This window comes from Orcinus orca, chromosome 13 (genome assembly GCF_937001465.1).
Source record: "Orcinus orca chromosome 13, mOrcOrc1.1, whole genome shotgun sequence".
In the NCBI taxonomy this organism is placed as follows: Eukaryota; Metazoa; Chordata; class Mammalia; order Artiodactyla; family Delphinidae; genus Orcinus; species Orcinus orca.
The window spans coordinates 6,393,992-6,408,794 of NC_064571.1; the positions used below are offsets into that span (position 1 = coordinate 6,393,992).

Here is a 14,803-nt window from a genome sequence, read left to right on the forward strand (position 1 = left end):
ACAGGAAAAATTGAGCCCGTTAACAAGTGAGAAGCTGGTTTATTATAAAACTGGTAAAACAGACATGTTTGGCAAGTGCGATGAAGACAAATGCAAAGCACAAGTAGCATCAGGAATGAAGGAAAGTATAACTGCAGATATAAATACAACAGATCTTAAAATCGATACGAAAAGAACAATTTTAAGGGAACTATAAATTACCAGAATTGATCCAGGGAGAAGTAAAATACTGATATGGACCAAAAACCATTAAAGAAATTGAACTCAGGGATTTTCTTCTGAACAGAGGCACTACTGTCAAGCAAGATCTAACAAACTTTCAAGGAAGATTAACTCCCATCTTATTTTATCGATAGCTCATAAAAAAGTTTGGAAAGATTTCCATCTCATTTTGTAGGGTTAGAATAATCTTGTTAATGTTATCAGGTAAAGCTTGCACGGGAAAAAAATTTATAGACTGGTCTGACATGTACATAGATGTGCAAACCTTAATTAAACCTCTTAGTAATATTTTGAATCCAGCAGTGTAATAAGGGTTAAGGTCAGGAAGGAGGGCTTATCCAAGGAATGTAAGGATAATTCAGCGTTAGACAAATCTTTCAACGTGGTTCACTGTAATAACAGGGAGGAGATATACTGCATGTAATAGATGCTGAAAGAGCATTCTGTGAAATTTAATACTCGTTTGTTTTAATGCCTTAGTAGGTATGTTTCCCAAGCTCACACTGTACTTCCAGTGGCGGTTTTGTTTTGTTTTGTTTGTTTTAGATTTCCAAAAGTCTCCAAAGAAGATTTCTGTATTTCAAAATGCATTCAACCATGCAACTGAGGCACTTTCATCTAATATTCAGTTGAAAATGATTAATCTGCGATTATATTTAGTGTATATTGACATACTAAAGGGGCAGATATCATGAGAAGAATCTAATAGAGGGTTTCCCTGGTGGTGCAGTGGTTGAGAGTCCGCCTGCCGCTGCAGGGGACACGGGTTCGTGCCCCGGTCCGGGAAGATCCCACATGCCGCGGAGCGGCTGGGCCTGTGAGCCACGGCCGCGGAGCCTGCGCGTCCGGAGCCTGTGCTCCGCAACGGGAGAGGCCACAACAGTGAGAGGCCCGCATACCAGAAAAAAAAAAAAAAAAAAAGAATCTAATAGAATTCTATAAACACTTTCCAGGCAGTGAAATGCTCAATTTAAAATTATATGCGTGTGGATTGACATCAGTATTCCATAGTACCTGTGTGCCTTCTCAAAGGTGAATATGTAAAATCTCATTACAGATCAATAGGTGAACATTTTCAATCAATTTTGATGACAGGGAGCACTAACTTTGAACCTGAATTGAGGAAAATGTTGTCTTCTCTAAGAGAATTCCATTTTTCTAATTAGTAGACCTATACTACAAAAAAATAACTAAATTACTATATTTTGCAGTTTGTCAATAAAAAAGGTATAAATATTTGTTTTCTCTCTTGTTGTACAAATACCTGCATAATACCCTCAAGTTGACCTCTTTCCCTGCAAAGCCTAAAATATTTAATGTCTGGCCTTTTACAGAAAAAGTTGTTAATCTCTGCTCCAGCCTGTCAGTGTCTTTTTAAAAAATTCAGCTTTTCTTGTTTGGCTCCTCCATTCCTGCTGTTACTTTTCCCTTTTCCCACTTTTTTCCTTGTCATACCTTCTCTATATTATACATTTGTAGCAGTAACATAATTAATACCTGCTCCCCGTGCCTTGCCTGCACCTTTGACCAGTTAACTCTGTAAACAAAGAGGAGATGTGGTAGCCTTTGGAAAGTACCAAGTGGTTACTTTGAGAAAAAGGTCAAGATCAAGGATTTGGAGCAGGTCAAAAATGCGTCTTAAGTGGAGAGATGAGAACACATTTTAGGTGCCCAGAATTTTATCGATGAACTAAAATGCACACTTCAGCCCTATTTCAAAGACTACAGTGAGTATGGGTAGAGTGAACTCTGTCCAGCAGCCTAGAAACATGGCCATGGTGGTTCTGCTTTCTTGAGCTCCGGCTTTGTCACGTTTCCATGGTACCCTGCCTAATCAACAACTTCATACGCTGTCATCACTTCACAGTGAGAGCACTGTTAGCTTCTCTGTAAGCTGTTCTTAGGTCCTTAGTAGCATATGAGCACTGTAATTCTCAAGATCTCTTCCGTTTGAAGAATCTAGGGAAAAGGAAGACTTGTTTTCCCTTCTTTTCCCACTTACCTGAACATATCATGGGTACGAATCTGCACCCGCTCAGTTGCATAGAAAAACAAATTATGTTTTACTTTTCTGTCTTTAAGCGTGAATTTCCTTGTGTACTTTCAAGAAAATTATTCTAAATCTTTTCTTTTTAAATACCTAGTTATAACATTAAGATGATTCAGCATCTACTCAATAGAGATGATGTTGCAGCTAGTGTGTGTGTAGCAGTCTGTTTTTCCTGGTGCATTTTGAAACCTTACTCATTCTCTTTCTGATTTCCTGAGAAAAGCTATGTAAAATACACTTATCAAACTACGGAACTCTACCTATGATTAGAGGAGGTGTTATTTATTTTACCTTTATGTTTGTTTTCTAATTTAATATTTTTAATGACTTAAAGATCATTTTTAAAAAATGCAGTCAGTTTTATTTATTTCCATTCCTCATGCCTTTCAGCTCCTGGTGATAATTCGTTATTGCTGCTGCGAGCAGAGCTGTATTTATCCGTGAAGAACTATGAACAGGCTCTGCGGGACGCCAGTGCAGTTTGTCAGAATGAACCTCTCCTGCCTAAGGTATTTGTTTGTATAGGTTGGCTTTGGAGATAATAAATGTAAATTTATGGGATTTTAAAAAATTCTATTGAAGTATAGTTGATTTACAGCGTTGTGGTAATTTCTGCCATCCAGCAAAGTGATTCAGTTACACGTATATACATTCTTTTTCATATTCTTTTCCATTATGGTTTGTCACAGGATATTGAACATAGTTACCTGTGTATGGGATTTTCTGAAGAATAAAGTAAGATCATTGTGATTAGTACCTACGGACAGAGTACATTTCCCTCAAATTGTAGATAGTCTAAATGTAGCAATCCACTTCATAATAAACCAATTCAGTTTAAAAGACCAAGTTTCCAACTGGATCTGGATAGGAAACACTAATTTAGATTACTATTAGTAGATGATTAGCTGAATAATATGCCTTAGGCACTGAACAAATATATAAACAAACTAATAGAATTTTATGAATTGGTGAATAAAGAGGAAATGTTTAAAATTACAGTTTAAGTAGGAAGATACTATATTATTATTATAATCATAATAATAGTGATTAGCAGTTGGGCCCTAATATGCATGGTGCATATAAATGGTGTTAGTAAAAGGGTGAATGTTTTGTATGTATTTATTTTGTAATAATTTTAATCTCTATGTCTTGGTTGGAAAGGTCTGATATTACTTCCTCTAGTGACACGAAATAAGGTTTGCTAACCTAATAACAGTAGCTTAAGTTGTCCTTGAGGTCTTTAAGGAGTCAAAGAATAAAAGTTGTAACTTTTTTCATGAATTTTTGAATTTTAAACCGCTTAAGAGATTTTAACGTTTTAAAGAACTTGTGATGAGATTAATGCCTATAGCATTCTCTATTATCTAATAAAAATATTTTTTTCTCCTGCTGTATTGCTTTTTAATCATCTTTGTTTTAGAAACACTGAAGAAACATTAACCCAGGTTAATAGACAGGGATGTAGCTTGCTCTTCCTTTCTTCCTTCCATCCATTCATCCAACCAGTCATCCTTTAAAACAAAATGTTTTCATATTAGATTGAGTATTAAGATGGGTGTGGGGATGAGTCCAAGAATGGGAAGCCAACGTTTGTTGGACCAAGCCCGGAAATTCATTTTGCTGCTTGTTTGCTTCACTAAATACATTCCCTACTCGTATTTCTGATACTTTTTCTCTGATCCCTTGATCTTTTATTCTTCTGAGGTAATTTCTATCAGTAGTGATTGAGCCTTAAGGACTGTGAATTACAAGTCTAGTATTTCTGATTGACAGTAGACCTATGTTGCCCTTTGAAGCTAGATTCTTCTCCACGGTATTGATCTTTGTGCTAACAACCTGGCAGTGTGTCTCTGACAAAAGACAGACTTAATTACTACAAAGTTACATGTCAGAGAGGCAGCAAATGGATCTCTAGCCTTTGGGATTTTGGTTTTATTTTCAGGGTTTATTGTAAATCTGTGAATCTCAGTTCTTGATATATGTCTAGTGAAGAGCAACTCCAGCAGAAGTGCAGCCTTGATAATCACTTTAAGATAGTAAAGGACAAAAGTTCATTTCCAGGTTACCATTGCAGCTAGAGGAGGTGCCATTGGAAGGTGAATTCAGAGGACTGGAGGGAGGATACGTCGGCCAACTGTGGTTAAGCTGAGATGGAAGCTTCAGGCGGGGCTGGTGCAGCAGGTGTTTTACCCAAGCAAAGCCATCCTTTCAAGCAAGCCGCCATGGCTGATACTGAGTCCAAGCTTTTGGTGCAAATAGAGATGGGCCAGTACTAGCAAATCATTTGTCCATATTCAGAAATATAACCCAGCAAGTGATAAGTTGATGCAGCTGAATCCAGGAAAGTTAACTGCCTCCTAAAACAAAACCTAGTAATCCTCAGACGAATACAACAAAATGCAGAGTTGATACAACATGTTATGTAAAATATCCAGTGTTAACCAAAAATACTAGACATGCAGAGGAAGAGGAATTGTTGACCTTTACTCGGGATAGAAGATAGTCAATAAAAATTGTCTTCCTGTGGGCCCAGAAGTTGCATTTAGCAGAGAAAGACTTCAAAGCAGCTATTATAAGTAAGTTTAGAGAATTAAATGAAATTATGTCCAAAGAATTGAAGGAAAGTGTGGTGTCTTGGAATTAATAGACAGTCCCAAGGGAGAAATTGAAACTATAAAAAATGGAAATACTAGAGCTGAAAAATACAAATGCTGAAATAAAAGATTGCTATATAAGCTCAATAGCACATTACACACGGCAAAATAATCTGTGAAACTGAGGATAGAGTGATAGAAATTACACAATCCAAAGAACAGAAACAAAAGTTTAAAGAAAAATGAAACTTAGAAACATATGGTACAACATATGTGTAATTGGAATCCCAGAAGGAGAAGCTAGAAAATGGCAGAACAATTTTTGAAGAAATAAGGGCTGAAAGCTTTCCAAATTTAATAGAAAATATTAATTTCAGATCTAAGAAGCTTAATGACCCCAAAGCAAAATAAATACAAATAAATACACTCCCTGACACATCATAATGACTGCCTCTCAGTAATCCAAAGGCAAAAAGAAATTCTTGAATGCACCAGGAGAAAAATGACATGAAGTGAGAAAAACGACATACAGGAAGATAATAAGATCATTAATGACAGATCATCAGAAACTGTGGAAGCCAGTTAACATTGGAATAGCATATTCAAAGTGCCCAAAGAAGAAACCTTTCAACCAAAGGTCTATATCCAGTAAAAATATATCTTTAAAATGAAGCTGAAATAAAGACATTTTTAGGAAACATGTCTTTGTTGCCAGCAGATGTGTACTACAAGAAATGCTAAAGGAATTTTTCAAGTCTGAAAGAAAACAGTAAATTGTAACTCAAATATAAAGGAAGTGATGAAGTGCACCACAAATAGACCAAAGCAAGGACCAACTAACTACATGGTGTCTGCCTACAGGAATCAATTTTAAATGCAAAGATACAGACTTAAAAGTCTGTAGAAATATACCCTCAGAGGGATTTCACCCCATGGGGAAAGAAGAACAGGAGGACCTCAGCAATCCTTGTCACCACCATGGACCTCTGCAGCCTTTGCTTCCAAGGACGTTTACAGTCTTCACCAATCCTGAACCCAGATGATGGAGCTGCCCAGGATCCTTCCCCAGGATCTCCTTCCCAGTGCTGGAGCTCTCACTGTGGTGAGACCTGCTTTCAGGAACCCAGGTTGCTGCTGTGCCCCACTCACGAGGATTAGGGTGCCACAGGGCCTCACCACCTGTGGGAATCAGAGCTGCCTCTGCGCTGTGCCCTTCCCCCTGGGGCCTAAGTGAGTTAGGGTCTATGCATCTGCTACTCTGCCATCACGGGACCATGCAGCTGCTGCTCTGTGCCCCGCCCCCTGGGTCCTCAGTTGGGACTTTGACTCTCTGTCACCAGACTGTGCAGCTGTTGCTCTGTGCTCCATCCCTTCCTCCTCAACTGGGACACCTCTGTGCCCTGTTATCCCTGGGCTTTGCTGCTGCTGCATCTTGCCCCCTCTTGACCCCCTTAAATACAAATCACTGCAGGGGGACCCAGACCCCGCTTCCATGGGTGATGTACACACACTTGCACCTCAGATACGGACTCCATCATCGCAGCAAGTGAGCCTGTGTCCCAGGCCACAGGGGCCACGGTAGTTCTGCCTGCCACTGAGCTTGTGACTCCTGCTCTGCTCTGAATGCAAGTGCCTCAGGCCTGGTACCACAGAGGGATCCCCTCAGCTGGAACATCCCCCCACACATAGAAGAGAGGAAGAGGAGGACCCCAGCAGCCCTAGCTGCCGCTGCCATTGCAGGTACCCATGGGATGCTGGCAGTCTCAGCTGCTGAGTGTCCCCATGGTCTTTGCCAGTGTTGAACTCAGCTGGCAGATCTGCATAGAGATGGTGCCAGTGCACCCCTACCCAGCTGGTACCCTCACAGCCAACTTTAGGTGAAGGGGAGTTTAGATGATCCCCTGAAGCCAGGTCATGCAGATGGAAAATCAATAAGGAAATAATGGACTTGAACTTGAATAAGGAATCATGGACTACTGGATCAAATGAGTCGAATAGACATATACAGAACATTCCAACAAACAGCAGCAAAATATATGTTTTCAAGGACACACAACATTCTCCATGATAGATCACATGCTAGGTCACAAAGCAAGTCTTAATAATTTTAAGATGATTGGAATTTTATCCAGTATCTTTTCCAGACACAATGGTATGAAACTAGAAATACATAATAGGAGGAAAGCTAGAAAAGTCACAAATACATAGGAATTAAGCAACAGGCTTGTGAGCAACCACTGAGCCAAAGAAGATATCGAAAGGAAAATAGAAAAATACCCAGAGACAAACCAAAGTGGAAGCACAGCATACCAAAATGTATGGGATGCAGCAAAAGCAGTTCTAACAAGGAAGTTGTAGCAATAAACTTTTACATTAAGAAAAAAGTAAGATCTAAAATAAACAATCTCTGGGACTTCCTTGGTGGCGCGGTGGTTAAGAATCCGCCTGCCAATGCAGGGGACATGGGTTCGAGCCCTTGTCCAGGAAGATCCCACATGCCACAGAGCAACTAAGCCCGTGCGCCAGGACTGCTGAGCCTGCACTCTAGAGCCTGAGAGCCACAACTCCTGAGCCTGCGTGCCACAACTACTGAAATCCTCGTGCCTAGAGCCCATGCTCCTCAACAAGAGAAGCCACCGCAATGAAGAGTAGCCCCCGCTCACTCAACTACAGAAAGCCTGCATGCAGCAATTAAGACCCAACACAGCCAAAAATAAATAAATATAAATAAATAAATAGATACTAATGCTTTAAAAAAATAAAAGAAAACAACAGCCTTAAATCTCAAGAACCTAAAGAACAAACTAAGTTAGCAGAAGGAAGTAAAAAAGAGCAGGAATAAATGAAATTGAGACGAGAAAGACAACATAAAAGATGAACAAAGCTAAGATTTGGTTTCTTGAAAAGTTAAAATTGACAAACCCTTAGCTAGACTAGGGAAGAAAGAGATAACTCAAATAAATAAAATTATGAGTAAAAGAGAAGACATTTGATACCACAAAAATACAAAGGTTCAAAGTGACTACTTTGAACATTTATAAACCAACAAATTAGATAATTTAGAAGAAATAGGTAAATTCCTAGAAACATACAGCCTACCAAGTCTTGAATCAAGAAGTAATTAGAAAATCTGGACAGACCAATAACAATCAAGGGGATTGAACCAGTAATGGAAAATCTCCCAGAACAGAAAATCCCAGAGCCAGGTGGCTTCACTGATGAATTCTATCAATCTAAATTGATATCAATCTATTCTATCAATTTAAAGAAGAATTAATGCCAATCCTCACCAGACTCTTCCAAAAATTGAGGGAGGATGGAGCACTTCCAACGTCGTTTTATGAGGTTAGCATTACCCCGATACTGAAGCTAGACAAGGCCACTGCAAGAGAAGAAAAGTATAGGCCAGTTATCTCTAATGAATGTAGATGCAAAAATTCTCGACAAAATACCAGCAAACCAAATGAAAGAGCACAGTGAAGGATCACTGCAACGGGATCCAGTGGGATTTATCCTTACGGTGCAGGGATGGTTCAACATATGCAGATCAGTCAGTGTGATACCCCACATTAACAGAATGGAGGATAAAAATTATAGGGTCATCTTTTTTTTTTTTTTTGTGGTACGTGGGCCTCTCACTGTTGTGGCCTCTCCCGTTGTGGAGCACAGGCTCCGGACGCGCAGGCGCAGCGGCCATGGCTCACGGGCCCAGCCGCTCCGTGGCATGTGGGATCTTCCCGGACCGGGGCACGAACCCGTGTCCCCTGCATCGGCAGGCGGACTCTCAACCACTGCGCCACCAGGGAAACCCTGGTCATCTTAATAGATGCAGAAAAGGCATCTGACAAAATTCAGCCCCCTTTTATGATATAAACTCTCAACGAATTAAGTATAGAAGGAATGAACCTCAGCGTGATAAAGGCTATATATGACAAGCTCACAGCCAAAATCATGTTCAGTGGTGAAAAGTTAAAAACCTTTTCTCAGTGGTCAGGAGCAAGACAAGTATGCCCTCCCTTTTCTTAAATCAATTTATTTTTATTTTTGGCTGCATTGGGTCTTCGTTGCTGCATTGCATCCATAAAGCAAAAACAAAATGCTGTTGGAAAATATTGACCCATATTGCGTTTTGTTCATTTCTGTTGTGGGACTTTGTATATTACACTTTGTGTTAGTTATGTCTGTCCTGTCTGTGTGCTCCCACGAGACTGTAAGCTCCTTGAAGACAGGAACATGGTAGTGACCTGTGATTACTGGGTGAGTGGAGGGTGGTAGACAGTCAGTTCTCTCTCAGCATGTCCCTTGGAACTGCTTTGGGCTCACATTCCAGGTATGGACTCCTGTGTTCTGATTGTGTGTTGCACTTGTGGGACATTCAGGTTTGCCCGGTTTCGAAGGCAGTAGAGCTAGAGCCATCCTCGGTGGGGTTGTGTTTATTCTACTTAATGTGCAAATAAAACAGTTCCAGTGATTTTTTTTTTTTAATTTCAGGGCTGTTTGTACATGAGTATATCATCACACTGTTTTTTCAAATGTATATCTTTGGATGAATCCAGGGACATCACGTGAAAGCTCTGGCTCTTTCCGGACTGGGAAGAAGTAAGGAAGTGTTGAAGGAGTTTCTCTACTGCCTGGCTTTGAATCCTGAATGTAACTCAGTGAAGAAAGAAGTGCAGAAGGTGTGATTTCCTTTCAGTGACTTTCCTCTTGAAGTCTTATCTTCAGTCTTTGTGTCCATGCTGAGTAGCTGCTACGTGTAAAATGAACAAGAAATGTAGTTCTGAATTATTCATGACAGTGTGATTTAAAACACACAGTGATAATGATGAGTTCATGCATTTGATGATGCCGCATGTTTCATGAGACAGTGTACACATACCTCAATTCTGCTGAAGTAGTGACACGTATTCCTGAGGCAGGGTAGATGTGTGCAGCTGGGGAGGCGAAGTGGTTTATCCTGGAGTTTGTAATTCAAGGACTAGTTTGTGCAGAAGCCCTGTAAGAGACGTCATGATTCATGCAAAATTATCAATTCAGCTACATAGGTTGACTTGAAATTTTCAGCAGAGCTTCACCAACATGGAGCAGAAGCACCTGCTCTTTTATGCAAATCTTTAACCCAGTCTTATTGGAGGTCATCGAGTCACACTTGATGTGGGGACCTGCCCTATACAAAGGCCTGTACAGTAGGTACACAGTCTTAGCATTTCCGATGACAAGGAGTTCTTGCTTTTACATCAACGTTTCCATATTTTAACACTGTTTATTTTCAACTTGTACGGTACACTGACCCTGTAATTTCCACGCTACAGTTGAGTTTTAGTCTCTGGAGCAAGAGAGAAGTTTTTCTTCCTTAATTTAAACCGCCTTAGATATTAGAGAAGAGCTATCATCTTCGCCTTAACTCGTTCTTTGAACCTAACATCCTCTCCCCGTAGAACGGGGTTGTCAGGTTTCCTCCTCTGGCTGCCTTGCTGTATACCCCGAACTTTAGCCCCTACATGCAGTGGCTGCAGGCGGTGAACGTGTATCTTCCCTGTGTTCACTGGGAGTTTATTTTTAGCCTCCCATCACACTGTTGGCTTCTGTTAGAACTGTAATTGGCCAGAAGAGCCAGATGTTTCTTTTGTAATGAGAACTTCCTGGCACTATTTTTTATCCTATTCTTGTGTAGTTGACTGGTCTTTGTTGGTCCTGTTAAGTTGTCACTCATTGGTTTTGATCACTGTTTCCACTTGTCAAAATAATATTGAATCTTGAGCTGGCTGTTTTGAACGATTCCTGCCTGCTTTGTCTCACCTGCAACTTTCAGAAGAATCGTAAAACATGTGTTACCCCAACTGATCCTCACAACAGCATCACGAGAAGTTGAGCCCGAGCTCAGCGACGTTCAGCGGATTCAGGAAGGTCCCAGGACCAGGATTCAGGTCTTGTGGATTCTTGCCTGTCTGGCGCTTTTGCATGCAGACATGATGTTTTCCCTCCAGCATGGTACGGGTGCTAGGTATCTTCTGTCACGGATGGCGCCAAACAGTGCCAGCCTCCTGATGCCCATGCGATGTGGTACCCTCCCTGGCAGCCTCCTGCAGCTCTGCTGACCCCTCAGGGCCAGTGCCGAGGACACTGCCGTCCCTGCTGGGGTGCTGACCCTCACTGCCGCAGAGGTCGTGGGTTCTGGTGCGCTCATCTGTCACCTGCAGCGCAGTGGCTGTGTTCTTCGTTGAGGTTTCAGTGACTCCTCTACGCCTCTCTTAAGCCCTCGGATTCAGCTGAGTCCATGAGTTTCTGCAGGACCATCGAGGGACTGGCCGGCACTTCCCACCGCCACCAAAAGCTGGTGAACCAGAACTGTGTCCCTTCACCTTCTCTTCCTTTAAAGTTCTTACTGGTTGACTCTTCCGGTTCTCTTGTAAATTAAGCAGCCCTCTAGAACTATCTTAATCCTGTGGGTCATCACAGCTCAGGTTCAGTCTGGGACCCCCTGCAACCGATAACACCCCATGGTTCTCTCCTACCCCTGAGACATTTAGGGGAGATTTTCTGTAGCAGCTGTGTAAGGACCAAACTCAAAGAGACTGTAGTGCTCGTATTTTGTAATTGGTACGAGTAAGATGGACAGGAACTGGGGGCTCAGATGCTTAAGATGTTGACTGTGGTTTCAGACACACTTAAATTTTTAAAACATTGGCAGTTGGAATAGGGTAGTTATTCTTGTCAATGTCTTAGGCCTGTTTGGCTTCAGAGTTTCCTCTGAGTCTTTCAGGTATGTGATGTATTTTTCAAAAGTGTCTTAAAATATATATTTTTCCGTCTTGGCAATTTTACAGGTAATGTGTGAGGTGTTTTTCCCTGCTTCAGAAAACGTGCCTCAGAATTTAACATCTTCCATCCAAAGCAGAATGTTGAACACAAGATTAACGGCGCAGTGTCAGAACCACATAAACAGCCAGCCTCCTGTGGAGGGAGGTGGCAGTGCAGGGAGTTCTAAGGTGGGAAGTGCACGTGTTTGTCAATATTATGTTGATTAAGCTTTATGTAATTTTGAACATTTACAAGTTACTCACACGGTTGCGTTATGTTAGCTACAAGTACTTCTTAAGACCAGTTCTGGCTTCTCAGCCTGAGAATTGACACTTTTAAAGGAATTTGATGGAAGTAATGAAAATCACTGCAGATTGAAAGAAACTTTTAGAACATCTCCAAACAACCCACAACATCAGGAGACTTGATATTATTTTGTCTTGGAGAAAAAAGAGCAGAGGGATGGTTTGAATGTATGAAGAGTGGTGTTCAGTTGATCTGTTTCCGGAGGAAATTATCCTTATATTTTACGATGAAAAGTGTAAAGTTCATCTTAGAAGTTAATAGATGAAACCAATTATGAGGGAAGCGTATATGCTCTCTTTTTTTCCAGAGATTTCTAAGAAAGGCTACTGCATGATTTTTTTTTCTCTGATGCTATGATTTCTTTAATATTCAGGATTCTCTTTTCCTACTTAACCAGAATCCATCTGAGAAACAGGATGTATTTAGAAATACCAGTTCTTCGGTGTTATATTTTATACTGGGCCTACACTGTGAGGAGGATAAGGAAGTGTTAGAAAGTTTTCTTCCAGCGGCGCTGAGCACTGGTTTAAAGAGACGGTTTCCGAATGATTTGGAGGATGCGCACGATGTGAACGGCCCTGGAAAAATTCCCAAGAAAGGTCAGTAAGGCTACTTTTTTTTTTTTTTTTTTTTTTTTTTGTGGTACGCGGGCCTCTCACCGTTGTGGCCTCTCCCGTTGCGGAGCACAGGCTCCGGACGCGCAGGCTCAGCGGCCATGGCTCACGGGCCCAGCTGCTCCGTGGCATGTGGGATCTTCCCGGACCGGGCCACGAACCCGCGTCCCCTGCATCGGCAGGCGGACTCCCAACCACTGTGCCACCAGGGAAGCCCAGTAAGGCTATTTTGTCACTGAGTGTGTGACCCTAGAGTGATAGAATGTTGGCTGATACTCAGTATACTTCAGAAACATTTTATATAGGTGGTTTAAAATTGATAATGAAATGAACATATCACCTTCAAGATTGTAGGACAGTTTAAATGTTTACCCCTACAAGGACTTCATAGTCAAAAATAGCAGAGAAAATTTAGGTATAACTTGCACTTTTATTCATGCTTTACAGTTAAATTATGGCTGTATACAGTCAGCCCTCAGTATCTGCGGATTCAACCAACCACGGATCAAAAATATTCAGAAAAAAAAAATTCCAGAAAGTGCCAAAAGCAACACTTTCTTTGGCCCTGTGTAGGGATGAGTCATCAACACATAGCATTTACATATGTTACTGTAAGTGTTATAAGTAACCTAGAGATGATTTAACGCACAGGCACACCTCGTTTTATTGTGCTTTGCAGATTTTTTTTTTTTTTTTAACAAATCGAAGGTTTGTGGCAAACCTGTGCTGTCAGAAGATGGTTAGCACATTTGGCGATAAATTATTTTCAATTAACGCATGTACTTTTTTTTAGACATAATGCTGTTGCACACTTAATGGACTACAGTATAGCATAAACATAACTTTTATATGCACTGAGAAACCAAAAATAAATTTGTGTGATGCAGTTTATTGCAATATTCGCTTGATTTCAGTGTACTGGAACTGACCCCGCAATATCTCTGGGCGATGCCTGTACGTGGGAAGATGTGCTTAGGTTATATGCAAATACCACACCATTTTACGTAAGGGACTGCAGCGTCAGGGGTCTTGGTATCTGTGGGGATCCTGGAGCCAGTCCCCACGGCGATACGGAGGGACAGCTGGACTGCTAATCCCATCCAGCATGGTTTGTTACATTGGTGTAACATACTTTACCCAGAGGAGATACAGTTATCACATGCTCTTACCCAGATGTGCAAGTGTTAATTATAGCATTTAACTTTTTCAGAGGCTGATTCCTCACCCCAAAGGAACGTGAGCTCTAACGTAGGAGAAAGTGCAGAGCTCCTGATAGATGTGGCTGATTTTGAGTGTGCCCTTTGCATGAGGTAGGATGACATAGAATCTACGCAACTGTGAAGAATTCAGCCTTTCTGAATTTTGTATCCCAAACATAACGGGCTTTTTATTGTTAGAGAAATTACGTATATCTCAATAACAATTTATTTATTTTCTAAAAATAAGATTAAGGAAGTTGTAAATGGAAAATGGATATAAGTGATTTCTAGAATTCTTATAAAAAGGTTATTTGAAAACGTCTTCTGGACATTTCTTGCTGAAAACCCAGATGTCTTCTCCAGGTTGCTCTTTGAGCCTGTCACTACGCCCTGTGGACACATGTTTTGCCTAAAATGCCTCGAGCGCTGCCTGGACCATGCCCCACATTGTCCTTTGTGCAAAGAAAAACTCTCAGAAGTAAGTATTTCTTGGGAACTGACAATTCCTAGCACTTTTTTATTCGGTCTCAACCTACTTCCCCTTCACATCCAGCTTTAATTCCTCAGACCCTCAATGCCCTTTCCCAGTCCAGGTCAAGTCAACTCTTTGCCTTTTGTGTGCATCTGTATAAGTAGCATCGCAGTGCCACAGTAAACCCACAAAATAGGGAAGATTCAATTTCACTTTAAATTCATAATCTTAAATCTGAGACCCAAAACCTTATTAGTCATTCTTTTTTTTTTTTAATAAATTACTGATTTATTTGTTTTGGGCTGCATTGGGTCTTTGTTGCTGAGCACAGGCTTTCTCTAGTTGTGGTGAGCGGGGGCTACTCTTCGTTGTGGTGGTGGTGCACGGGCTTCTTATTGCAGTGGCGTCTCTTGTTGCGGAGCACGGGCTCTAGGCACACGGGCTTCAGTAGTTGTGATGCACGGGCTTAGCTGCTCCACGGCATGTGGGATCTTCCCGGACCAGGGCTCGAACCCGTATTGGCAGGCGGATTCTTAGACATTGCG

At 41.2% G+C, this 14,803-nt stretch overlaps 1 protein-coding gene across 2 annotated transcripts in view; it reads left to right on the forward strand.

Moving 5' to 3' along the window:
• Window positions 1-14,803, forward strand: part of LONRF2 (LON peptidase N-terminal domain and ring finger 2) — an 86,333-nt gene that overhangs the window by 10,015 nt on the left and 61,515 nt on the right. For both annotated transcript variants that reach the window (XM_049696072.1, XM_004277749.3), the window contains exons 2-7: window positions 2,663-2,781; window positions 9,423-9,545; window positions 11,694-11,855; window positions 12,371-12,572; window positions 13,798-13,897; window positions 14,150-14,264. In XM_049696072.1, coding sequence (XP_049552029.1) covers window positions 2,663-2,781; window positions 9,423-9,545; window positions 11,694-11,855; window positions 12,371-12,572; window positions 13,798-13,897; window positions 14,150-14,264 — 821 coding nt within the window. The remainder of the gene's footprint in view (window positions 1-2,662; window positions 2,782-9,422; window positions 9,546-11,693; window positions 11,856-12,370; window positions 12,573-13,797; window positions 13,898-14,149; window positions 14,265-14,803) is intronic.